The sequence below is a fragment of the Sorghum bicolor genome, chromosome 3, assembly GCF_000003195.3.
Source record: "Sorghum bicolor cultivar BTx623 chromosome 3, Sorghum_bicolor_NCBIv3, whole genome shotgun sequence".
In the NCBI taxonomy this organism is placed as follows: Eukaryota; Viridiplantae; Streptophyta; class Magnoliopsida; order Poales; family Poaceae; genus Sorghum; species Sorghum bicolor.
This window is the reverse complement of record NC_012872.2, coordinates 67,369,590-67,393,571: the sequence shown is the minus strand read 5'-3', so window position 1 is coordinate 67,393,571 and position 23,982 is coordinate 67,369,590. Positions and strand designations below refer to the sequence as shown.

The 23,982-nt window shown below is 44.7% G+C and overlaps 5 protein-coding genes across 10 annotated transcripts; 2 read left to right on the top strand and 3 right to left on the bottom strand.

Moving 5' to 3' along the window:
* LOC8060091 (CASP-like protein 5B1) lies at nt 238–2,529 on the top strand. The gene is made up of 3 exons (XM_021456870.1): nt 238–726; nt 1,460–1,592; nt 2,167–2,529. Exons 1-3 carry the CDS (start codon nt 596–598, stop codon nt 2,365–2,367), a joined length of 465 nt encoding a protein of 154 aa, XP_021312545.1. The 5' UTR covers nt 238–595; the 3' UTR covers nt 2,368–2,529.
* Nucleotides 3,465–6,375, bottom strand: LOC8060090 (probable mannose-1-phosphate guanylyltransferase 3). The gene is made up of 5 exons (XM_002456586.2): nt 5,982–6,375; nt 5,589–5,733; nt 4,974–5,036; nt 4,648–4,887; nt 3,465–4,578 (listed from the first exon to the last, which is right to left on the bottom strand). The coding sequence occupies exons 2-5, from the start codon at nt 5,697–5,699 to the stop codon at nt 3,907–3,909; spliced, it is 1,086 nt and encodes a 361-aa protein (XP_002456631.1). The 5' UTR covers nt 5,700–5,733; nt 5,982–6,375; the 3' UTR covers nt 3,465–3,906.
* Nucleotides 7,809–8,640, bottom strand: LOC8058901. Its single transcript, XM_021457561.1, has one exon. It carries the CDS (start codon nt 8,488–8,490, stop codon nt 8,209–8,211), a length of 282 nt encoding a protein of 93 aa, XP_021313236.1. The 5' UTR covers nt 8,491–8,640; the 3' UTR covers nt 7,809–8,208.
* On the top strand, nt 11,744–16,972 carry LOC8060089 (transcription initiation factor TFIID subunit 12b). Of its 3 annotated transcripts, none has more exons than XM_021456367.1 (8): nt 11,744–12,384; nt 13,166–13,375; nt 14,045–14,554; nt 14,721–14,795; nt 14,909–14,987; nt 15,072–15,136; nt 16,003–16,214; nt 16,529–16,972. In XM_021456367.1, the coding sequence occupies exons 1-7, from the start codon at nt 11,836–11,838 to the stop codon at nt 16,174–16,176; spliced, it is 1,662 nt and encodes a 553-aa protein (XP_021312042.1). In that variant the 5' UTR covers nt 11,744–11,835; the 3' UTR covers nt 16,177–16,214; nt 16,529–16,972. The 3 variants fall into 3 exon arrangements, with proteins under 3 accessions (XP_021312042.1, XP_002458756.1, XP_021312041.1); XM_002458711.2 differs by having other exon boundaries at nt 11,745–12,384; nt 14,042–14,554; XM_021456366.1 differs by having other exon boundaries at nt 11,836–12,384; nt 14,042–14,554; nt 16,539–16,972.
* Nucleotides 17,769–22,951, bottom strand: LOC8060088 (ultraviolet-B receptor UVR8). Of its 4 annotated transcripts, none has more exons than XM_021456362.1 (11): nt 22,224–22,951; nt 21,123–21,196; nt 20,948–21,032; nt 20,752–20,880; nt 20,417–20,653; nt 20,097–20,339; nt 19,666–19,709; nt 19,076–19,258; nt 18,859–18,949; nt 18,291–18,334; nt 17,769–18,209 (listed from the first exon to the last, which is right to left on the bottom strand). In XM_021456362.1, exons 1-11 carry the CDS (start codon nt 22,936–22,938, stop codon nt 18,087–18,089), a joined length of 1,968 nt encoding a protein of 655 aa, XP_021312037.1. In that variant the 5' UTR covers nt 22,939–22,951; the 3' UTR covers nt 17,769–18,086. The 4 variants fall into 4 exon arrangements, with proteins under 4 accessions (XP_021312037.1, XP_021312038.1, XP_002456629.2 ...); XM_021456363.1 differs by having other exon boundaries at nt 20,097–20,333; XM_002456584.2 differs by having other exon boundaries at nt 20,755–20,880.

Below are 23,982 nucleotides of genomic sequence, written 5' to 3'. Positions count from 1 at the left end.
TGGATTGGCAACAAAGTGTAAATCGTCATGGGATTTTGCTTGTCATGACACGCTTGGAAAGTCGATACAAGTAAACTTTAGCCCAGTTTTGCTCCGTCCTTGGATTGGCGCCAAGATTAGTGTAGATTAGTGTGATGAGGTTGTCAGGTCAATCTCAGTTGACCGAGAGACGCACCTTTTTTTTAAAAAACGAAAGAGACGCACTCAGATCATTAAACTCAAGCAAGTCAGCAATCTCTCAGCAATCCGCTGCCTGTGCGTGACCGGGCTCCGGGCAGCGGTTAACCGATGCCTCCACACCCAGATTGGTTCACGAATCACGACTTCAGTCCTTCACCCATGGTCGCCGCCGATCCCAAAAAGACGCCATCTTTTTCCAGCGAGATGAGTGATGAGATACGAGCAGGTCACCCATCCGCCATCCTTGAAAGTTGAAAATTCCCAAAATCCTCCTCACCCTGCGAGGCCCCAGCACCGAAAGCACCAGCTTTTTCGCCACTCTTTCGCCCCGTTGCCGCCCACCGAGACCCCCGCCGCCGACCAACAAAGCGGCGTCATTTGAGAGGAAGCGGTTGGGGGACCGGCTGCCGGCTAGATGGCGGAACTGGCCGGACGCCCCGGGACGTCCGGCGGCCTGGCGCTGCGGACGGGCCAGTTCGTCTTCGCCGCCGCGTCCATCTGCGCCATGGCCTCCGCGCCCGGGTTCACCAACTACACGGCCTTCTGGTACCGTCCCAGACTGCTTGCGACCTTTATCCCCTGAATCTCTGATTGCTTTAGCGTAGCGCCTATATGGCGGTGCTCTGCTCGTGAACATTGTGATCTCTCTTCCGTATCTGCGTCTAGGATCATAGTGCGGTCATGGGATTGGGATCTGCTCCGTATCTGCGTGTAGCATGATTATTTTGCCTGATTACTTGCTTTATGTCTGCGTTGAACTACCTGCCGTGTTATTGGATATGGAGGTTCCCTGTAGAGTGTGGGCGTCTTTTATTGTTCAGAACAGTACCACATATATTATTTGTTTGCAAGACAACTTGTTTGTTGATGCAGTTTATGCATTTGAGAAAATTGAAATGAAAACATGTGTATACCTTGGTATCCGACCAGCATTCCTGCAAATTGCTAGCACTGAACCTATGAGTTGATTGACCATCACTAGGAGTTCTGATTTGCAGTATGTACATACATTCACAAGAATTTATTGAGTCTATCCAACCATTTCTCTCTAGTTTCTATACTGATCAACACTTCACCATTTTTTCTTGTAGTGATCAAATTGAAGAGTTGTCATTGTTAACTGTTATATTGTTTTTGTATATCATGGTTTATTCCACTCATTTTGATGAATGGCATTTGTTCATCTCGCTTTGGTGTAGAAATTGGCTATACAATGCATCTGTTCATTTATGGATCTTGGTTTCAACTGCATAACCTTTGCCACTTCTATAAATTTCAGCTACTTGATTGCATCTATGGGACTACAAGCACTATGGAGCTTGGGGCTTGGATGTCTTGATTGCTATGCCTTGATATTGAGAAGAGATCTTCAGCAAGCTTTTCTCATGAGCTTATTTGTTGTTGGCGATTGGGTAAATTATTTAAGGCATCTTTTATCCATGTTATATGTTACTGAACCTTGTTTGTTTCTACTACCATCCAGTCACCAATTAATGTATCATATAATTAAATTAAGTACCATTTTTTCCCGCAGCATGTTCAATCTATAAACCTTATCACCTGGATGTAAAATATTCCTGCAGTACATGGAAACATGTTGAGCATTCCATGCATTCATGCTCTGTTTTGTTCTGCTCATGTTTCACATTATATATTATAAGTGACTGTAAAATTATCCCATTTGTGTTCGATTGTTGCAGGCATGTAAAATATCGGGTACACTATGTTATACCTAGCACTACCTAGCTTTACATATTCGTGATGTTGAAGCATCTTTTCCTAGTTTTGTTAGTATTTTTGGTGTCACCTTGATCAGTACCAATTTGAGCCTGACTAAAACATATGTGAAGCTGTGAACTTCAAGTAATTTCTATGATTTTTTTTAATGGTAGGATCAAAGACACAATCATACTGGCAAGATCTCTGATATTGAACTTTTGGAATGTGGCTTTGTGATGTTCTGACAGATTGCACTATATGATGCAGGTAACGGCAATTCTTTCATTTGCTGCTGCATGCTCAGCTGCAGGCGTAGTGGTACTTTTCAAGAGGGATGCATACTTCTGCAGAAGGGATCCTCAACTCCCTTGTGGAAGATTCGAAGTTGCTGCTGCATTTGCATTTCTTTGCTGTACATTTAGTGCCGCATCTGCTCTGGTAATGTTTTGGCTGCTTGCTTCCTTGTGAATTACTCTTGTGGAGTACGACCTTGTGTAAGCTCAAGCTGTCTGTAATACTCTCTTTGTATATAAGCTCATTTTTGAGCAGACCACACACTAGAAATTCTAAAAATTCTGGGACTTTGAGTTACATGAGCTCTTGTTACAAGAATATATGTTACATTAGCCATTTTGCCGAACCAGAAACATTTGTTCCTAATGCTTTGGACAAATAGCTTCGTTGCTGGGGGGATATACCTGGTCACGGGGGCATCTGCCTGTGGTACCTGAGTGCTGCATCTTCATGGAGTTGGTGATTGCTGCTCTTCTTGTACCATAGATTCCCGATGTCAGTTTCGAACTCATGCGGAGAATGACACATCGAGTCACCTCATATATTTTGGGTCCCCACATTTTCTTGTAGCAAGCATTGCAGAAATCCTTGGATGATTTAATATGAGAGAGACACTGAGATCTAGCAGGTCTTCCAAAGGCACCAGACAAGGATTGCAACGGAAACAGATGTTATTTCAACTTTCTACCGCAGAAATATTGTATGATAGGCATTTATCCCCACAAGAAAACAGGAGAAAAAGATACAAATTTATGTTGTTGCTTTTCGTACTCAGTCCACTGCACGGACGGACGTTTCCAGGCCATATTATTATTTATATGTCTATAACCAATTCTGGATTATATCTGGAAAATAATTGGAGAAGGCCAGTTCCAATCCACACAATTTCTCTGAGGTTCAAAGATGGACAAGTAGCACGATATGAAACCCCTAAGTCTTGTTCCTCATTTTGTTGGCTACAGTTGCACGACTGAGAACCAGTAATCCATCACTCTTTCGGTACAATAACGCCAGACTATATTAGAAATGTTTTAAAGGGAAGATGACGACGATGATAGAAACAGTCGCCAATATAGAGGGGGAAAATACCAAAGGAGTATATGGCTTTCTAAGACATCGTACAACATCCCATGCATATAATGCATTAATGCCATGGTTCCGGCATTTAAAAAAAATGATTCCAACATTTTATTCAAACTGAAAACGCAATTGTTCAGATAGGGTTCAACGTAGAGTAGGGAGACATGGACAAGATAGCATACCGACAGTAATTCATTGGTAAGAGACCGACAGTATATTTATTGGTACAAGATTAAATACGAACCATATTAGGGTTACATTACACATGGTCTTATGTGTGTACATTTCTCCGGAAGAGCATTTGGCACACAAACATTACTACTGAAAGTTACCTTGGACCACATTTTTTTAACTTACTCTTGCTATTGCATTGAACTTCTGCAGATCAAGGGTCCAAAACCTCCAAGCTCAGTATATCACAATCACTTGTGGAATATGGTTGACACTAAAGTACTAAACTTTTCAACAAAGAACAAGGATACATTGTCAATAGTTTAACAAGAGTCAAGAGAACATGTATGAAGCTGTTTGCATTAGGTCGAAGATACCAGGCAATATCGTTTACAAAAGGGGATATCAAATCCTCCCTTTGTCAAAGAACTTAAGAATGTACTGTGGCTAAAACTGGAGAGCTCACATGACGATCTCAGGCTTCAGAATGCTTGACTTGATCTCTTTATGTGGGAGAACAACACCGCCATTGCTGTATACCTCATCACACACATGAACATCCTCCCCCAGGATAGTCATATTCTCTATCCGTGCCCATTTTCCAACAGTTGAGTGCCACCCGATAATGCTGTTTGAGATGCAAGCATGCTTCTTGATGCGCACACCACGCATGACAGTGCAGCGGGAAAGCCTCACGCCATCCTCCACAACACATCCAGGTCCAATGGCGACATCAGGACCAATCAGACAACCTTCTCCAATCTTGGCGCTCTCATGCACCAGCACATTGCCAACAACATGTGTTCCAGTAGCTAGCCTGGCAGCTGATTTCTTCCTAAGTGAGTCTAGATAAAGACGCAAGCCAGTAATGTAGTCCCTTGGCTGACCAACATCCATCCAAAAACCTGGAAGGACCATTGCATAGAGCTTCTGATCAGCTGCAATTTGAGGGAAGACCTCTTTCTCAATTGAAGTTGGCCTCAGTTCAATGCGGTCAAGGACAGATGGGTTCAGTAAGTAAATCCCAGCATTGATCTTGTTGCCCACAAATACTTTTGGCTTCTCAACAAATCTTTCCACCCTGCCAGTTGCCTCCTCCATAACCACAACACCATATTTTGATGGTTCATCCACCTATATGAAAAGAAAAGTCAGTTCAGATATGCGGGCTGATTCCACAAGAAAATGTCCAAAAGGATTTACCTTAGTGACCATAATTGTTGCCTCACCACCATGACATTTGTGAAATTTGATGAGTTCAGCAAATGGGTATTCGCTTATGACATCACTGTTGAGGACAAAGAATGGCTCGCCCGACCCATCCGCAAGCTTGTCCCTTGCTAGAGCAAGAGGACCAGCAGTTCCTAAGGGCTCCGTCTCTTGGGAGCATGTGATTGTGATGCCAAGCTTATCCTCAAAGTCCTTCAAGAAATTAATCATTACCTGGAAGATATATGACACACCAATTAGATCATAGAAGCCAGACCCAAGTGCCACAATAGAAAGGATGATTGGTCTGTTATTTCTACCTCAGGGCGGTAGTTGATGGCCAAAACCACCTCTGTGACCCCAACTTCTTTCAAAGCTTCGATCTGCAGAGAATGAGTAAGTTTTATTTCTTCAAGCCACAGTCACACATAAAAAAGAGCACTTGGTTGATGTTTAAATATGTACTTGGACACAAAGCAAAATTCCTAGATATCTGTTTTGCATTTTTTTTTATGGAAAAAAAATGAAGAGAGGAAGTCACATGATAATTCACAATGATTTCTCCAAGTTGATGATAGATCTTATATATAAGAAAAGCAGTGATTACTAAATAAAGAAAGTAATAGTTGAATGGCTAAAGTGTTTCTAAGCTAACTCCTGGCACAGCAACAATCAAAAGCTACTGATGATGGATGCTGACATGATATCAGCAGTGGAATTGGGTTAAAAAAAAACACCAAAGCAACTATAAATACGTAAACCACATATACTCATATTGAGCCCCGCATTACTTTTAAGGACACTGATAACATACTATACAAAGAAAATTGGTGCTCATGCCAATACAAGTAGTACGTACAGTGATATGGTATCACAATGTTCATTACCTCTCTAGAATGCTCATGCTGTATCAGCTTAATAACGAGTAACTTTACCTGATGCAGAATCATGGGCTTGTTTGCAAAATCCACAAGGGGCTTCGGGAAGCTAAGAGTCAAAGGCCGAAGGCGGGTTCCGAAACCCCCAACAAGAATGAGCGCCTTCATGGTGAAGCACCTCCTTTACTCCCTCCCTCAATCCCTGTAGCCACACATCACAAGAAAGGCAAGGGCGGACCCATTAAAGGACATGGGTGTACACATGTACACCTTTTTTTTTGCAAAGCAATCGAAGTTAGTAGGCATATACATATACACCTGTAATTAGATTCAGATCCGATTACGAACAGTATGTTAGGGTTTGGGCGCACGGTTTTACCCACGAATTACGTTAAGGTTTGGGCGTACGGCTTCGCACAGCAGGAAGGGAGGACCAAGGTGAGGGAATACCTGCTGTCCTGGTGGTGCTCGTCGCCGGACAAGGTGGCGAGTGGCGAAGAAGGACAACAGCGACGGTCGCGGGGGCGAGTGGCTTCAGAGGGCGGACGCCGCGCCGGAACTGGTCGCGAGAACGCTGAGCCCCAGGTGGTGCTCGACCTAGCGTAGTCTCCTCTCCGGATTGCGGCGCGGCGAGCGGATGGAGGAGATCGGTGTTATACCCGTGGCCGCCGGCGATGCCCGGGACGTTCTCGAGCGGAACACGGCGAGCACCGAGGACGACGACGAGCAGAGGACTCCTCTGTAGGGGCACCCACCAGAGACCAGACTCCCTCCCGCTGCCGCTTCTGGCGATTGGATTGGCTTCTCTTCCTCAATGGTTGGGCTCGGAGGCCCATCTCCAGCGAGAGGGTCCGCTATATAGGGCCCACGGTTGCCCCCACCCTTTTGACCTCACTCAGGGCCAGGGGCCGGGGCGGCCACGTCAGCGCGGTGTAGCGCTGGCATTACCCTCTCCGCTCGTCGCACGTTGGATCGATGCCATCACCGCCTGCAACGCTGTCATTTTTCTTTCCCCACTGGCTCACATCCATGCTGCTGATCTTCCGTGGCTGCCATTCGCAGCTGACCTGGGCCGTCGAGGAGACATCGCCGGCTTTGCGCCGAAGCAAAGGCACGCATGTCCATCAGAAATACTCTACTGTACTGTACAGTACTAGCGTGTTTCTCCGGACTCCGGCCGGTCAGCCGGAGGCATCACACATATTCCTTCATCGATGGGAAAGCAGGCGCTTGCCATGGCCACTTTCCCGAGCCCAAGGCACCGAGTCGCCTGTCTGTCTGTGCATGTGTAAAAGCTAGCTAGAGTGAAGCCGAGCTGAAGTGCTGAACAAAGCGCCGCGGCCCTTTTCCGTTTTTTTTTTTCTTTTTCTGATGACAACGAAGTACTACGAGTCCACCAATGGTTTGCGCCGCAGCATATTCTAACAGCTGATTCCTCGACGACGCCACTGACAGCGACCACCTGTTTGGGGTTGTGATTATCTTATCCCGTGCAGCTCGCAGTAGCGCCATGCACGCACTGACGCACCTTGCGATGCGTCGCGAAACCCGGCAGATCTCGGGCCTTTTGAGGTCAACCTTGCTGCAGTGTCGGTGAATCCAAGGAACCGCCCGGGTTCCTTGCAGATTGCAAGCACGATCTGCGACCGACGATTTCATGCCTGAGCTCTGAATCGGGCCATAGGCCGAGCCCTGAGCTCTGAACTACTTAGCTGAATCCTGTAGTTTCAGTGTTCCTTCTTCTCTTCTACTAGCTCTGTCAGACGAACCTGAATGTGCTGGGATCACGAGTGAATATGCAGAAGTATGGCATGTCTTGGTGTAAATGGAAGAAGGATATCGGATATGGTTAGCTACTAGTTTGACCGGCTCTTACAGTTTCAATTTAATTTTGTTACTTTGCTGCTGTACAAATAAATTAGGTGTGCCGCCGCGGTTTTTGTTTCACTCGGCTAGGTCTCATGTGGTGAAATTTTGAGGGTTTGAAAAACGCTCTTAGACAGTTAATAAAGCAGTGGTGTAAAAATATATTGTCAGAAAACAAAGTTAGTTATATGAAAGAAAGATTTTGCAACAATGAGTTTTTTTTTTCACACGTCTTGATGTGCAGAGACTGCATCTTCTTCTTCTTTTTTCTCGCTGTATCATGGACTCAGAAACAGCTCCGTTTAATCTCTGATGACTCATGGCCCATTGGGCTTAGTTTTGTTACGCGTTAGGACGTACTCCGAAACATGCTTTCAATTGGGCCAGCAAATATGTGTCGTGGGACAGAAAGATAAAATGACAGATTTTTTTTATTAATGTCAAAATAACAGAATTTCCACCCAAACAGAAGAAGATGACAGAAGTAACATCCTGTACAGGTACAGTAGAAATCGTATGGAATGGAAGTAGCACAACGGTTCTTGCAACCATGTTACATGCCTCGTGCTGTTGCGCACTTACGAAGCCTCCTTTGAGACTCGTGCCTAGGCATACAAAGCTCCTTTCACATCACAGCGTAAGAAAAAAAGGCACAAAAGCTAAAAAGATGCATACAGAACTTGAAACTAGTATGTTTGTTCTCAAATCTCAACGCGTACTGTTTCTCACCATTTGCACATAATCACACCCACCAAAACTTATATCTTGCGAGGCATCGCTCGGTGTTACCGAACCTGCAGAATCCACCATCCTAGGCTCGCCGGCGCAGCGTCGAGCATCGAAGTGGAGAGGGTCTCGCGGTGCAGGTGGTGACGGCCTCGGAGTCCACGGACGTCGGGCGGAGCTGCCGGCCGTCGTCCCTCTCGTCGCGGTGGCGCTCGTCGGAGTCACCAGGCAGGAGCACGTACGATGGCGACACCGGGGAGGAGGGTTCGACAGAATCGTCAGAGGCCATGCCAGCGAAGGAGGCGGCATGCCCTTCTTCTTTGTACTGCGCTATGACCTTGAAGATGAACGGGATGATGCCTTCCATGGCTAGTTGAGCTTGAAAGAGGCTAGAGAAATCACAGAAGCTAGCTAGCTGTTGTCTCTGTTACTTTTGAATTGAGAGAGGTGCAGTGGCTAGGATGATGAGTAGTAGTGTGGCCAAGAACACGCTTGAGAGATGAGGGGGTTTAAAAAGGGCAGGCAATGCAAAGTCGTCGCCATGGAAAGGGACATGCAACAACTAATCCAATAGCCAAGCAAAAAAGACTTTGGAAAACTGTACTGTTTGAGCTGAGACCGACTGGAACCCAAACAATGTATATCCAATACCGCTCTGAACCTAACAAGACTTTGGCCCTGATGTGCAGCTCATTGGTTTTGTGCTTTCCATAGCCGCGGAATGGACAGCCAATGGGTTTTATTTGGAGCAGTTCATCCCTGGATCAATCGCTTGGAATAAAATGGCTGCGTTGCGTAGTCTTGCGCGACGAGCTTGCGATTGGACGGTGATCATATCGGTTGTGCACTTTTTTCAGCTCACGGAAATCTAAAGCTTACCTGCTCCGCTGGAGAAGAAGACCGTTTCAGAATCATTATTTTTTGGATGACGATCGATGGATGGATGTATATATCCAGGTGATGCCCCTGCAGTGGAAAGTTTCTACTGCCGGGTGGTGTAATCCACTGAAATCCAGCGAATTATTAACAGGAGACGGCAAACCGGTTGAAAGTCCTATTCTCCCCTCTGAATAGGAGGGTGAAGCTTATCAGCACGGTGTCTCAGCGCTTCCAGCAGGATCGATGAGCGTGACCAAGTGCTGTCGGAGGTTCACTTGTCTGAGCCAACTTTGATTGTCTTGGTTGAGTACTAGTTGGCAGGTTCTGTTGTAAATAAGGTGGTAAAAACATTTCTTGCCAAAAATGAGAAGGCTCACAAGCTACAGTAGTTGGGAAATGCTACCTCCATATTTAAGAGCAGATACAATAATAGACTTATAGTCAAACTAATGCTGATGTGGAGAAGAAAAAAGATGAGAACTTGGCTCCCATGTAAAAACACCAAACTGTGCACGGAAGCATATGCATTTGTGGGCTCAAGTGACAAGTATTGTGAGGATAAATAGGTTAGAGAGACTTTTTCAAGATAAATTGGAGACACTTATTAATTATATAACTTGGCACTTATAACTTGTTTTATATCCAAGTAACTTGGATCTATTATTGATCTTGCTCTAAACAACTATCGTCGTTGGTCTATATGCTATAAATTTGACTCGATTTGTAAACATTTATATCTCTAAATAAATTTATTTTAAAAACTAAATTTAAAGATCTTTCCAATTATAATAATTATATACCATAAAGATTAATATTTGTAATATATATTCGGTTAGTTATTTTTTAGGAAGCGCAAACGTCACATATTACATCTTATGAAGCTGCAGCTGGAGTTTTTTATTTTTTATGATATGATATGTGAAGGCCAAATGAATCTTATCTAGGTTTAGTTGTTAATTTGTCATTTTGATTCAACTTGTCAAACTAGGTTCAAAATATTCGTCTCACAAATTACAAATAAATTGTGTAATTAGTTGTTTTTCAAATCTAAGCATGTGCCACAAGATTTGATGCAACGGAGATTCTTGAAAAATTCTTAAAAATTTTTAGAACTAAACCAAGTCTTAAAAAACGGCATTCGCGTTGTTTTTAGACGGAGGAGTATTAACAGAAATTTTGGAACTGATCATCCTATAGAGCGGAACTATGTCAAAAAAAATCCTAAGGCCTTATTTGGATGTTGTTGGATTTACTTTAATCTATGTGTATTGGTGTGGTGCATTCGCTTAAGGCCTGTTTAGTTCACCCAAAAACCAATTTTTTTTTTAAGATTCTCCGTCACATCGAATCTTACGGTACATGCATGAATCACTAAATATAGTAAAAAAAACAAAAACTAATTACAAAATTTATTTGTAAATTGAGAGATAAATCTTTTAACCCTAGTTAGTATATAATTAGATAATATTTACTATAAACAAACAAACCAAAAAAAATTGGGAGCACCGAGACCTGAGGCAGAGGCTGTCCGACAAAGGCAAAAACCAGGGAGCGGCCGCGGGTTTCGGTTGGCGCAGGCGTATATACGCGCGGCGACGAATTCGATCGCTGACGACGCGCCGGGACGGGGTAGGAAAAGAGGCCCTTCACTTTGCTGACTTCTTTGGATGGGAGAGTATGGGACCAGCCGCCAGCGTGACAGTGCAGCAGAGTCGTGGTCGTGGTCTCGATGCCACCGGCTCGAAGCCGAGGCCTTGGCCCAGGTGCACTGGCGCCATGCACCGCGTGACGGCGTGACGCGTCGACCTTTTCGCGGTTTTCTTGACGCAGGTTTACCCGGTCCTGCCGGCGCCGGTCTTTGGCCGGGGCCAGCACCTGATGGCTGATGTGGACGGCGGCGGTGAATTGGTCCTGACGCGACGTGCCGTGCTTCGCTCATCGGCAGTGCGAGGGGCAGTCGGCAGCGAGGACCGGGAGGGGAAGGCATCAAAGCTGTGCCCCCCAGCGCACGACCGAGTGATGTTTCCATCTGCCGATGATGTTCGATTCGGTCCATTGATCAGTCGGTTTCTCACATGTGCGCTCGAAAACACTCCTTGACGAGAAGCGCTGCCGTGCTAAACAGTACGGCCTCTCGGATCACAAAGATACTTTAGTGGATGCGCTGTATTCACCTGCAGAACACACATAGGAGTACATGCCTTTGCCCTTGCACTTTGCACGAATGTTATTTAGCAGTGTTTGATCCGGTGATCCCGATCAAGGTGAGTGCAAAGACGTAAAGCCCTTGTTTAGATAAAAAAAAAATTTAGATTTCGATAACTTTCGTTTGTATTGGTAATTAATGTCTAATCATAAACTAACTAGGTTAAAAAATTTCTCTCGTGATTTATAGATAAACTATATAATTAGTCATTTTTATCTATATTTAATGCTCTATGTATGTGCATTAAGATATAATGTGACGGAAAATTTTAATTTTTTTTTTGAATTTTAGGGTGAACTAAACAAGCCTTAAAGCAGAACGTCTTTTTTTACAAGATCAGGAGAGGTGCCGTTGCTGCCATGCTGATGCTGTGCTAGAGCTAGAGGCCTACTAGACTGCTAGTGATCACTCGGTAGTCGGGGCTCTTATCCGCTAAATGATCCCGTGGGACCTATCCTTCAGTGACCCAAACAGCGTCTAACTCTCCCTTCTGACTCAACCGCGAAAAGACTACGCGCACACGTCAAACTGCCCCACACGACCCGTACCTGCCCCGCCCCCCGACGCAACCGCGTCCGACCACCGCCGCCGAAACCCTACACGCCACGCCCCGCGCCTCGCCGCGCCATGGCGGATCCGCCGCCCGTGGCCGCCTCCGCCTCGCCGGCGCAGCCCGACCAGCTCGCGGCCACGGCGGCCTCCGTGTCCACCCCGCAGAACCCCAACCCTAACCCCCTCCTCTCCCCGCAAATCCCCCCGTCCCCGACCGTCTCCGACCTCTCCGCGCACATCTCGTCCCCGCAGCAGCTCGACCAGGCGGCCGCTGCCGCTTCGGGCGGCGGAGGATCCATGGATTACCCCCCGCGCCCGCCGCAGCTGCAGGCGCCTTCGCCCACGCAGGCCGGGGCCGGCGCCGCCGGGTTTGGCCAGATCCCCCGCTCGGGGTCGGCCTCACGCCTCTCCACGGCTAGCCAGCTCCAGCAGTACGCGGCGGCTAGGATGTACGGCGGGCAGATGAGCTTCTCGGGTGGCGGAGGGCTCGTGGGCCAGCAGCAACAGCAGCAGCTGGCGGGGCGCGCCCCCATGCTTGGGCAGGGCCAGCTGGGGATGCTGCAAGGCCAGGGTAACGCGGCATCTGCGGCACATTTTGGGCTTCAGTCGCAGATGATGGCGCAGGTGAATTACTCAATTTGGAGGCTCGGGACCTCCCCAAGTAAACACAGTTTTGCATCTCCTCGTGCATAGTGTCCACCATAACCGCCAAGGATAAAATGTCGTGGGTTTTAGACTTATGCTTTACATTTCTCGTGCTATTGAAGCAATCTCAACAATTTTAGATAGAATTTGCTGGTTAGAAATTCCTTACCTTTTACTCTCTTCGATCAGGTTGGTTTTGATGGGTACAAACAACTTCGTATTTTTATTGCAAGCCACTGAGCCAAACAAATGGAATGATGAAAGAATACACATCGGTTGTCAAAGCTTATTAAGCAAAGTTGAATTGATTTCCTTTACCCATCTGTGCTCAGTTAATAGGAAATGAGTAGCGAATCCACATGGTATTTAATTGTTGTTTAGGTCATTCTTTCAATGTTATTTATTCTGTGAGATCATGACATTGACAAAGAATACAGATGGTTGTTACTCTTGAATGTGAAGGTGGACTGTGAAAGAATGTAAATTATCTAAACTTGGCTATGATATCTCTTAGCAATAATGTTCATTAGTACAGTTCTACTTGTGGTAGTAAATACTTAATTTGCTGATAAAAATGGCACAATGAATAAATGGCCTGTTAAAAGGAATGATAATGTCCCCAGTTTACCTTTGCAATTTTTTATCGCGAGAGGAAAGTGTTTCATTTCAAGGTAGCTACATCCAGCTCGGTCTTCAATTAATATAGGAAGAGTATTTTGTTTCTTACTTGTAGAGTAATTGACTTTTCCTTTTACTGCAGGCCAGGCAGAAGGGCATGGCACAAGGCACACAATTGAATAATGCTAATACAGCTCAAGCGCTGCAAGGGATGCAGCCCATGGGTGTCATGGGTACCATGGGGATGAACCAGATGAGACCGAATGGAACTATTCCCTATGGTGCTCAACAAAGGTTTGCTCATGCGCAAATGAGGCCACAAGCGTCTCAACAACCTGCACTGTCTCCACAGGTACTCTGACAACCTAGCGACAAGAGATAAGGTTCCACAAAAAATTCGTATGCACGGACTTTTGCCCGGTCTAGTAATAAGGAATGATGCAGTGTGTTAAGATTCTAGTTGTAAGCACATTTATTTATGTCCCAATTCTGAAAGAAGTACTCCCTCCGTCCCGAAAAGCATGTAAATCTCGGTTTTCGAGGAGTCAAAGATTCTTAACTTTGACTAAATACAAATAAAAATATATTGATGTTTTATGACATGTAATGAGTGTAGTTAGATTAATTATCAAATATAGTTTTATGATACACTTGATTATAGATTTAAATGTAAAAAATATGATTTATAAATTTGGTCCAACTTAAAGATTCTTTGACTCTTTGGAAATCGAGATTTACATGTTTTTGGGGACGGAGGGAGTAATAAGCAGTATGTTGGTAACATTTGTCTTTCGTTAATCCACTGCGTTACTTAAACTGTTTTGACTTTTGAGATCAGTGTGCGTATATTCCTATTTCCCATTTATCTTTTGACAAACCTGAGTTGCACATAGTACATGGTTGCTACATGTGTCTTCTTGTTTATTTTTTTCCCATTTACCACATATCTTGTTTATATGTAGTATTTGCTATTCTCCAGGGAAAATACCATAACTTTTTACATATGATTGGTTTACAGAAGGTACCTGGTCAAGGTCTGTCGAGGACCGCGTCTATTACAGCATTAAATTCACAACTGTCTGGATCATCACAAAATGGACAGATGGTGGCAATGTCTGTGCCTCAGCAACAGCAGCAGCAGTGGTTGAAGCAAATGCAATCATCCATGGGCTCACCAGTTTCCCCACAGCAACAATATCAGCACCAGCAGAGGCTCCTGTTGATGCAGCAACTTCAGCAGAAGACAGGATTGAGCCAACAGCAACTTCTCCAAGTCCAACAACAGCATCCACATCTCAGTGCCCAACAGCTGATTCAGCAGCAACATTTTCTGCAGCAGTTGCAGCAGCAGCAACCGCTACAATCTCCACGTGTTTCAGCATCTGGTTCGCAGAAGTCTGCGAACCTTACAGGCTCACAACCGGGTACACCTTTGTCAGTTGGAACTATGACTGGTGGAAGTGCAAGTCAGGGAGCTGAAGGAACTAGCCAACTTCTTGGGAAAAGAAAAATACAAGATCTTGTTGCGCAGGTTACAACCTGGCTCTTTTCTTTTCTTTTCTGTGCTCCTCAACTTCACTGTCACTGGTGTAATTAATGTTACTGGTCATAATCACATTTTGATTGGAAACAGGTTTCTTATTTTTATAGTTGAATATAATACTTTGGTCTGTTCTTAAACAATAGTCTTATTACAGGTAGATCCCCTAGGTAAAGTTGACCCTGAAGTGGAGGATTTACTTCTAGAAATCGCTGATGACTTCATTGACTCGGTAATGTTGTTGCTTTGCTATTTGTTTAGAGAGTATAACTTCCTCTTCTAATGTTTGACCATATGTTATCTGTGGAGATATCTTGTGATTCAGCTGACATGGGTTTGTGGTAGGTGACTGCATTTGCTTGTACCTTGGCAAAGCACAGGAAATCATCAGTTGTTGAAGCCAAGGATGTGTTGCTGCACTTAGGTCAGTAGGTTCACCATGCTCTCATGCACACATGTGCTACTACCTCTTATTTTACTCATTAATTTTCAATTTGTTATCTTGCAGAAAGAAATTGGCATTTATCTGTTCCTGGTTTCTCAAGGGAGGATAAGAATCCTCAAAGAAATTCTGTAAGATCACATCACTTTGCAATTACTATTGTTCTTCATTAACCTATCTTGCACAATGTTCAGCTAGGCGGCGATTAGGCGGCGACTAGGCGCGACTAGTCGCGAATTGGAGGCTCCCCGCCTCGCCTATGGGGGTAGGCGGAACCTAGGCGGCGGCGGCGGCGCCGGTGGGGCTGGAGAGCATCCGGGCGGAGCTTCGGCGGGGCGGAGCATCCGTGCGCAGACGGCGGCGAGCGCCGCAGGCGCGGGCGCGGGCGCGAGGAGGAGACAGTCGCCGGCGGGGAGGAGCAGCGCGGGCGACGGCGTGCGCAGAGAGAGGGAGCAGCGGGAGAGGGCGGCGGCGGCGGCAGCGGGCAGAGTCGCGACTCGGGGACTCGCGACGCGGCTTGCAGGGACTGGGAGACGGGGTCACGGGAGGGATGAGAGAGTTGGGGCTAAAGTGGGCTGTTAAATGGGCCTTCTATTCTTTCCCCTTCCATTACTACTACTTATCTATTGTTTTTTCTTTTCTTTTAAGTGTTTATACATGTATTAGGTCACCGCCTAGCAAAACGCCTAGGAACGCCTAGGCGCGATTACTCCCGACTAGGCGCTAGGCGGGAGGGTCAGCGCCTAGATTCCGCCTAGCGCCTAGCTGATCTTTGATCTTGCACAGAGGCACAATTTTCTCTTTAGTCCCTTTGTCTTTGCATTTGTGCTATACAAGTATACAATAAGCCCCACTGGACTCTGCTCACATCAATGTCCTCACTATGGTTGTGAATTTTGCTTGAGTTTATTTCGTAGGCTTTACAAGTTATTTTGTAAGGTTGAAATCTATCATGAATGCTCAAATAGAAGGTTGATTGAATTGTAATTTGCAACAGGTAAAGCCATTGGTAGATCCCCAACAATCAGAAAGTGATGCTACTGGTATCAGAGGCACAAGCAATAAACTTGGTGCTAATAATTCGGTTGGCAACCATCAAATACGACCTCCGATGGCAGAACCTTCAGCAATGCCAACAGTGGGCCCTCTATCGAAAGCCCCCCGCTTCTAAGGGTTATGCTGCTCTTCCCTATTGAAGGGAAATTTCCTGTAAGTTCACCGAGTGACTAAATGCTGTTCTTTCTAGTTTTTAATGCCAATATTTACCTGCCCAAGATTATTAGCTTCATACCCTTGTTTACTAGTATCATTATCTCAGTAGCTGCTTCCATTTTATACTTTCAAGTTTTCGGATATTTATGCATGGTACTTCAAGATTGATTAACCCTGTAGCAAAAAGTTCAAAACAAGCCTTATCCTCGTTTGAGACTGAAGCAACTTGTGCATCCAAGCTATCTAGCCTATGCTAAAATATTTGTGGAGTGTGTCAGGGTACTGAATGTTCTGATTATTCTTACAATTAGCCTTCTGCAGGTTTCGGGACATTCTACATCGAAAACAGCCCGTAGGCTCTAACTCAAGGATTGCTAGCAAGTGGAAGCACAATAAATCCACTAGCATCTGTGGCAAACTGCAGATGCTTGTGTCTTACAGGAAAGCAGTTGCTGACTTACCAATCGTCTCCGGCAGATCCTCAACCTGGGGTCGTATGTAACTTTATTTCTTTTTGTGCCTGTAAATGCCCCCATCCGTTGTACATAAATGTTTTTGCAATGGGGCATTATTGTCTCTAGTTTTGATGTTGCTGTGTAGCTGAACAACTACCAAAGTGCATGATACTTATATAAGTTAATGACGTGTAGGATTGGTGTCATTTGTCTCCAGTTTTGATGTTGCTATGTAGGTGAACAAATACTAAAGTGCTTGAAACTTATATATAAGTTAATGACATGTAAGATTTGGTGTCATTTTTCGTTACTGAGCAATTGTACCTTGTCAAACACGCTGGCAAGGTTCGGACAGCAAAATTATTTGCGCAAATAGGAAAAAAAAAACTTGGTCCCTCTTTTATAGAGAAGCCAGGAAAAGCGACGCATTCTTTTTATTTTGTTGGCTGATAAGTATGGTTGAAAGTACTATTTTCTGATTTTTTTGAGAAACTGAATAGTTGGTAGATAAGCTCTTTTCGGTTGAGTTGAGTTTTTTTTTCCCCGCTCAGCTTCACGGTTTATGGCTTGGATGCTTCTAGGCTGAGTTTTTGTTAGAGCTTTTCCACGGGCTTTTAATTAGAAGCCCTATCAAATGGATACATATAAGAATGGCTTTTGAAGTAAACAAATTTTGGTGAAACCAAAGCTGTTATTAAAGCTGAATCCACTAAAAGCTTTTCTTGGCCCCGTTTAGCTCTGCCAAAGAGATTCTTAGTTTTTATTTATTTATTTATTTATTTTGTGGGCAAGAGATCCTTAGTCTTTTACAGCTGCTACCGGCTGTTTAACAGTTTTAATCCATTTATTTGTCTTATAAGCCCTCTTTTTTTTTTGCCAGCCAACAACTTTTTTCTCATAATAAATTAACGAACTGTATTTTATCATAAGTTTTCATACAAATGAACAGCCTCTAAGACGGCATCGTTTGGTACGGACTTTTAATTAAATCGATGAAGTCACAACAAATGCCCTGGACGAGACCCATAGTTGAATCGCACTCGCGACCAGCACGATATCGCAGATCAGTGTTCTATAACGAGAAACGCATGCGTTCGGAGTCAGCGGTCTCATAAACCGGCTGTCTTGCCTGTGGAAATAAGATTCCACTGGGCAGGGTAACTTCTTGACAGGAGTTATAGAGCCCAGTTTCAAGCACAATTCGTCGTGGCAATCCTACTCAAACTGTGTATACGCAATGCGATACAAGCTTTGTCTACGTTGCACAGGTTGAAGAGCGCACCGCAAAGAATGAATACACATATCTGTATGCACTGCCATGTATGTACACGATGAAATGCAGCATCACCGCACCTGCACGAGCCTACAAGTTCCTAACAAAATTGTCAATCTAAGGTAATTTCTTTGTCAGGTTTCAAGTAGGCGACTCCGCGAGCACCAAGGTGTGCCACCAACCACAGGACACGTTTAGTGGGTGGTAAGCGTCCACAGGAACACTGCAAGGCACGTTCCTGTCCATTGAGTCGCCAAGACCAAGCTGCATAAGCGAACACAAATTCGATAAACCACAACTAATTTTACATTTCAATATGTACAAGGCATGTTAAGGGGCACCCACCTGTCCATACTTGTTCCATCCCCAGCAGAATACTTCGCCTTCATCTGCAATAGTTGTGTGTAACCCATGTCAGATGGAAACAATTCCTGATAATATAGCAACCCCTTTCCATTTCTCTAGATACTTTTTTTTTCACAGCCTTAGTTCTGCCCCTAGTCTACTTCCAGTAGACATGAGGGATCAACATGTATGTGTAAGTGACTGCAGACACCTTGTGAAACTTCTACCAAGAACAACATAATGAAATAACCAAAAGAAAAAAAATCTATTCCTGGGTTGCCCAATGATAAATCAGTTCAGTCACTGATTAGCACAGAACCTTTTGTTCTTGTTTCAAATGAGAGCATCCAAGGATGATGTGGCATTCAAAAAAAATGAGGTAACATTAGGTCCATTTGCAACAAGGCACTTGTATATATAGTAAAGCTAATAGCAAGATACCAGTAAACAAAAATTAGAGCTCATATACCCTACATGAGTAGTGTAGTCATGTAAGAAACGCAAAGGTGTTTACAAGATGACACAACTGAGATACATATAAGCAAACATTAGATCAACAAAAAATTACCTGTTATGATAGCACTATGGCGAGCTCCACAAGAAACAGATCTGGCATTCTTATTCTCCAGGCTTGTAGCATCTACCAATTTTGGAACAGTCTGCATTGAAATAAAAAGATGTCAAATGTCATCAGGTTGGTGGACATCATCCACAACTAAGGGTATCTCTATGGACCAAAAGTGTGTTGACTGTAGTGCCGTCTATTAACATAGAAAACTTTATACCTCAGCTTGATCAGAACCAGTGCCAAGCTGCCCAAACTGGTTTCCTCCAAACGAATACACATCACCATCTACAGATGTACATACAGTGTGCCACAAACCTGCGGCAACATCTTGCATCTTGATTCCCAGGATAGATGATACACACGTCGGACTTAGAACATCATCTGTATTCCCTTGTCCACACTGAAGAAGAAAGAGCATGGTTGTGACAAATGAAGCACATTGGTACGGAACAAAGACATGGTTGTGACAAATGAAGCACATTGGTAAATAATAATCCTATGTAACATATAAAGCAAATGAAATAGATGCACACAGTAAAACATGCCATTAAAAAGGAAAGCTGTGAAAATATGGTACCCATCGTTTTTAATGATACAAATTTCAACATATACATACAGATTACAAATAATGAACTAAGGAATTAATACATGGGTTTGTTATGAAGTATGCGAAAATTCATCCTAAAAAAAAGAAGTATGTGTAAATTCTAAAGTTTTTGTTAGCCACTTCAATGCGTGTGTTTGGTTCCAAGGAAAAAGGATCAAAATTCTGCTTGACCAAATAACTGGCTAGATAGAAAAACTAACCTGTCCATACAGCCCCCATCCAAATGTAAGAAGAGCTCCTGAATCTGCAAGCAGGACTTGAACGTTAAAAACTAGGGCAAATTTTGACTACAATTGCATATCTATTGGAAAAAGTTGGTACAATCTGATAACTAAAAAGCTGCAGTTGCAGGTGGTTTAGTATTGTGGTTTGAGCTTAGGAGAGAGAAAGAGAGAGAGAGAGAGAGAGAGAGAGAGAGAGAGAGAGAGAACCATGTTTACTAGCCTGGAAAGTCAAAAGTGTTTGTCCAAAGACTAGGGTTATACTGTTACATCAGACATAACATGTTGATTTGAAATCTCTTGTTTTCCATAGAGCTAACTTTTCAAGCTACCTTGAGATCCAGGATGACAGAGATGTCTCTACACGAACATGGTAATTACTAGCAGTAACAAACTAAAAAAAAACTGACCTGTTACTACAGCACTGTGACGACCTCCACAAGCAATGGCCCTCACGCAATTTCCCAAGACTTTACTGACATGTCCTTCAGCAGCCTTGTTACCTTTCATAGCTGATGGCCGATCCTTGCTGTATAGTGCTGATTCAATGCACGGTACAGGATGGGGAGAAGAAACTGTTCGGATTCTAGAACCCAGACCTAGTTGCCCTTCTCCTCCATATCCCCAACCCCACACCTGACCTAAATCTGAAGCTTCGGAGAAAAATATTTTAGTCAGTAAATATCCTTACAGGGCAACTGTCAGTGTCATAATGACAAATGCAGGTTACCTGATAGTGCTAATGTATGACGACCACCAGCAGCTACAGACACTATTTTCACTCCTGTATTAAATGTCACAACACAAGGGGGTGCTGAAAGACTTTCATCACTGGATGTCGAGCTCTCAGGTCCATGTTTTGCTGATGACAACCTTCGGCGCTTTGTACTATCATCAGTGCCTCTGCTTTCAGGGGGACCAGATGCTGCTCCGCTGCTTGTCCTAGACACCTGTGACCTGGGGCTCACTGTAATGGAGTTGCCTTTGTTATATCTGTAAACAATTGGTGTAGAGAAGCTTATATTTTTTAGGCAGGAAGCAGACGATGTAGGAAATAAGCATTACCACCTTGGTCCGTGGCCATTGCCATTTGTCTTTCATCCTTTTCCATGGTTCCAACTGAAGATTGGTCTCCAATAACCCTTCCAGTTGGAACACATTCTTTCCAACCCCATGTATAAACATCACCTTCATCTGTTCCAGCAAAACAATTATAAGAACAATACACAATTATGATTGTTTAGATCGAAACGCTAAATACCTGTTATTGCAACACAGTGAGCCCATCCAGCATCTGCTCGCACTATTGCGACGCCGCTAGGAAGAGGAAAAGCCTCTGGAGTCTCCTGAAAGGTATAATATTCTATCTTTAGTAAATAGGTCCTGAGCTTTCTCACATGGGGCAGGAAAGCATAAAAGCATCAATGCTATATCACCTCGTGCTTCCCAGCAGTCACATAACTTTGGCCCATGTCATCAGCAGAACCCCAAGTAAGGAGTTTTCCAGACTCTGAAGAAAATTATAAAAAAGAAAAGAAATAGGTTCAGATTTTGGTCGAACTGCATGACAACAGATTAGCAACTACTTTTTCGTTCCAAATTGCAAGTTGTTTTAGTTTGTTCCAAGTCAGACTACTCTGTCGTTGACAAAGTTTATAGCAAAATGCACAAACATCTACAACATCAAACTAGATACACTGTGACATATATTTTGATAGGGTATATTTAATCAATATTGTAGATGCTAATATATTTCTCTATAAACATGATCAATGTTAGTCAAGTTTGACTTAGGACAAAGCTAAAAACGACTTATAATTTGAAACAGAGGGAGTATAGCAAAGGAAATGTGACATATGAGACGACAAATGGACTAATGGAGTCTTCTAGTCGTAGCTAAAAGCCTAGAGCTAGTAATTTGTTGAACTTTGCATGAACTTTGTGGAAGATGATAAGCAGCAAGGCACACGCAAACAAGGATGATTGTCATCATGTTTAAGAAAGAAGCAATGACATTCCAAGACCATTGTTTACCCTACTTTGTAGGCACCGCCAGTTACTGTTTGATCCTCAGAACAGGAATCAGGTTTTCAAAAAACTAAGAAAGGGAACTTTACTCAACAATGTTGCTTTCCCTCCTGTACGCTCACCTTCAGCATTGAACCGACTTTCCACTCGTAATCGAATCCCTACTTCATTCCTAACAGATTCTTATACCTAAAGAAAAATCACACTAAGGAAACCTCTCCGGTCTGAGCTCAGCCTTTAAGCACCGATTCAATTCAAGAGGAGCAACCGCCCTCTCCCCACAAAAACGAAAACACGAATAATCGAGGGTTAACACCATCCAGTTGGCAAAATTTCGGCAGAATCCTTCATCCAAAATCGTCCCCCAACGATTCCTACGCAATCCGGTGCGAATACCGCACAGGCGGACACCCCAACAGATCTACCACTTCCCACGCGAAGAACCGACCAACTGAAAGGCAGCAGAGAATAAGCACGGGAACAATGAGAAAGAGAACAGGCTACGTCACCAGAGATGGCCATGGCGAAGCCGCACCCGCCGCCGCACACGTCCCTCCACCCATCACCGGCGGCCGCCGCCGCCGCCGGGGGCAGCCTCACTGGGACCGGCCCGAGCAGCGGCGAGCGCTGCGGCGACACGCCGGGCAGGTACCCCCACATCAGCACCACCCGCTCCTTATTCCCCGCGCCCTGCGCGCAGCCGGGGCCGCCGCCGTCCTCCTCCATCTCCTCCTCCCCTCCTCCTCCTCCGCCGCCGCCGCGGCCGTTCATCTCCTCCGGCGGCCCTGGCCTCTCCGAATCCACTGCTGATTTCGATCGCTGGGAACCGGGGCGCGGACAGCGGAGCAAGCAAGCAAGGCGTTGGTGTTGGTTGCGGCGGGATGGGCAGGCAGCGGCGGCCACTTGCTTTTCCGAGCGTGAGGCTGAGAGCCGCGAGGTTTGGGGCCGTATCAGTTTCTTCGGGGCGGGGGCGCCACATCGGACGCCGACGTGGCTGGTCCCTGACACGTGGCACGTGCTGGGCCGCTGGATCGGGACGGGCATTCGTGGCCAGGAAGCGGCAGGAAGGTTCTGGAAGTCAGAGACCCAGCGCGTCTGCGGGCGGACGTGTCGGCCCTGAGAAGCGGCCAGATCGCAAGGATCGGGGCCAGGAGAGAGAGGGTGGGAGGGCCGGTGGAGGAGAGACGTGGCCGGCCGCGATTTGACCACCGGCGCTCGCCGCATCCACCAATTAAAGTATAGTATACGCCGGAGAACGGTGGTGAGGTACCGATGGCTAGCTTTCGCGCTAGAATTAGAACCCCAAGCGACCAGAGGCTACCTACACGCTCACATGATACGATTATTACTCTGCGGTAGTAGTGCTTTCAACATCACAAGTTCTTAGCGTAACATGGAGAGGATGAAAAATCAGTGACCATATATTTTAGTAGGGTTTAAGATTGAGATGCAGCTAACGCACGGCCGACCAACCGTTCAATTAGCTTTCTAGCATGCACCTTTGCCTTTTTTTTTTCTTCGCCCTCTCTTTTCCTTGTATCTTCATGTTGCATGCTCCCTCTTCATGTGCCTTCCCATGACCCCATTTGCCCTAATGGCGCTCACGCTGCATACATCGCCATTGTTGAGATGTGTAATAGGAACAGTAGAAAGTAAAAGTGAATCAGATACCTTTATTGATGAACAGTGAAATATATTTATACATGCCCTCGATGGGGCAGTTTCCAGGGGCGAGCGGAAGACCCCGCTCCCACGATGTCCCCTTCCACGATCGGGAGAGTGGAAGGAAAACCGTCATTAGCAGTTGCTAATTATCTACTAATTGATCACTTAGAATATTAGAAATATTCTTAACACTCCCCCTGATCAATTATCTTCTTCAATTGTTCATCATAATTGTCGCCATCATTTATCCTTCGAAAAACCCTATAGGAAAAAACTTAGAAAACTTTGATATATCAGGATAAAAACTCCTTAAAAACCCGATGGGAAAATAAAGGAGAAACACCGTGATAATCATTATAACAATGTCTTAAAATATCATCTCCAAAAATACCCTTTAATGGGAAAAACTGGATGATATGACATATATATAATGTTGATATTGCCTCGTTAAAAACTTTATATGAGAAAAAACTTTAAAGTAAAACTCATACAAAGAAAAGAGTGCAATATAATACAAATGAATCATTTATCAAGAGATACTCCCCCTGATTTCTGCAAGTCCCTAAGTCTTTTCATACCAATTCCTTCAACATATTTGTGAAA

What these genes read in the sequence shown, in the direction of transcription:
- LOC8058901 (XM_021457561.1), bottom strand. Translation starts at nt 8,490, where the DNA reads ATGGAAGGCATCATCCCGTTCATCTTCAAGGTCATAGCGCAGTACAAA.
- LOC8060091 (XM_021456870.1), top strand. Translation starts at nt 596, where the DNA reads ATGGCGGAACTGGCCGGACGCCCCGGGACGTCCGGCGGCCTGGCGCTG. An exon ending in ACCAACTACACGGCCTTCTG is followed by an intron (nt 727 to 1,459) that starts GTACCGTCCCAG and finishes TATAAATTTCAG; the next exon opens with CTACTTGATTGCATCTATGG. An exon ending in TATTTGTTGTTGGCGATTGG is followed by an intron (nt 1,593 to 2,166) that starts GTAAATTATTTA and finishes TATATGATGCAG; the next exon opens with GTAACGGCAATTCTTTCATT.
- LOC8060089 (XM_002458711.2), top strand. Translation starts at nt 11,836, where the DNA reads ATGGCGGATCCGCCGCCCGTGGCCGCCTCCGCCTCGCCGGCGCAGCCC. An exon ending in TACAAGATCTTGTTGCGCAG is followed by an intron (nt 14,555 to 14,720) that starts GTTACAACCTGG and finishes GTCTTATTACAG; the next exon opens with GTAGATCCCCTAGGTAAAGT. An exon ending in AGAATCCTCAAAGAAATTCT is followed by an intron (nt 15,137 to 16,002) that starts GTAAGATCACAT and finishes AATTTGCAACAG; the next exon opens with GTAAAGCCATTGGTAGATCC.
- LOC8060090 (XM_002456586.2), bottom strand. Translation starts at nt 5,699, where the DNA reads ATGAAGGCGCTCATTCTTGTTGGGGGTTTCGGAACCCGCCTTCGGCCT. An exon ending in AGCCCATGATTCTGCATCAG is followed by an intron (nt 5,037 to 5,588) that starts GTAAAGTTACTC and finishes CATTCTCTGCAG; the next exon opens with ATCGAAGCTTTGAAAGAAGT. An exon ending in CCATCAACTACCGCCCTGAG is followed by an intron (nt 4,888 to 4,973) that starts GTAGAAATAACA and finishes TATATCTTCCAG; the next exon opens with GTAATGATTAATTTCTTGAA.
- LOC8060088 (XM_021456362.1), bottom strand. Translation starts at nt 22,938, where the DNA reads ATGCGGCGAGCGCCGGTGGTCAAATCGCGGCCGGCCACGTCTCTCCTC. An exon ending in CTTCGCCATGGCCATCTCTG is followed by an intron (nt 21,197 to 22,223) that starts GTGACGTAGCCT and finishes AATTTTCTTCAG; the next exon opens with AGTCTGGAAAACTCCTTACT. An exon ending in TGACTGCTGGGAAGCACGAG is followed by an intron (nt 21,033 to 21,122) that starts GTGATATAGCAT and finishes TATACCTTTCAG; the next exon opens with GAGACTCCAGAGGCTTTTCC.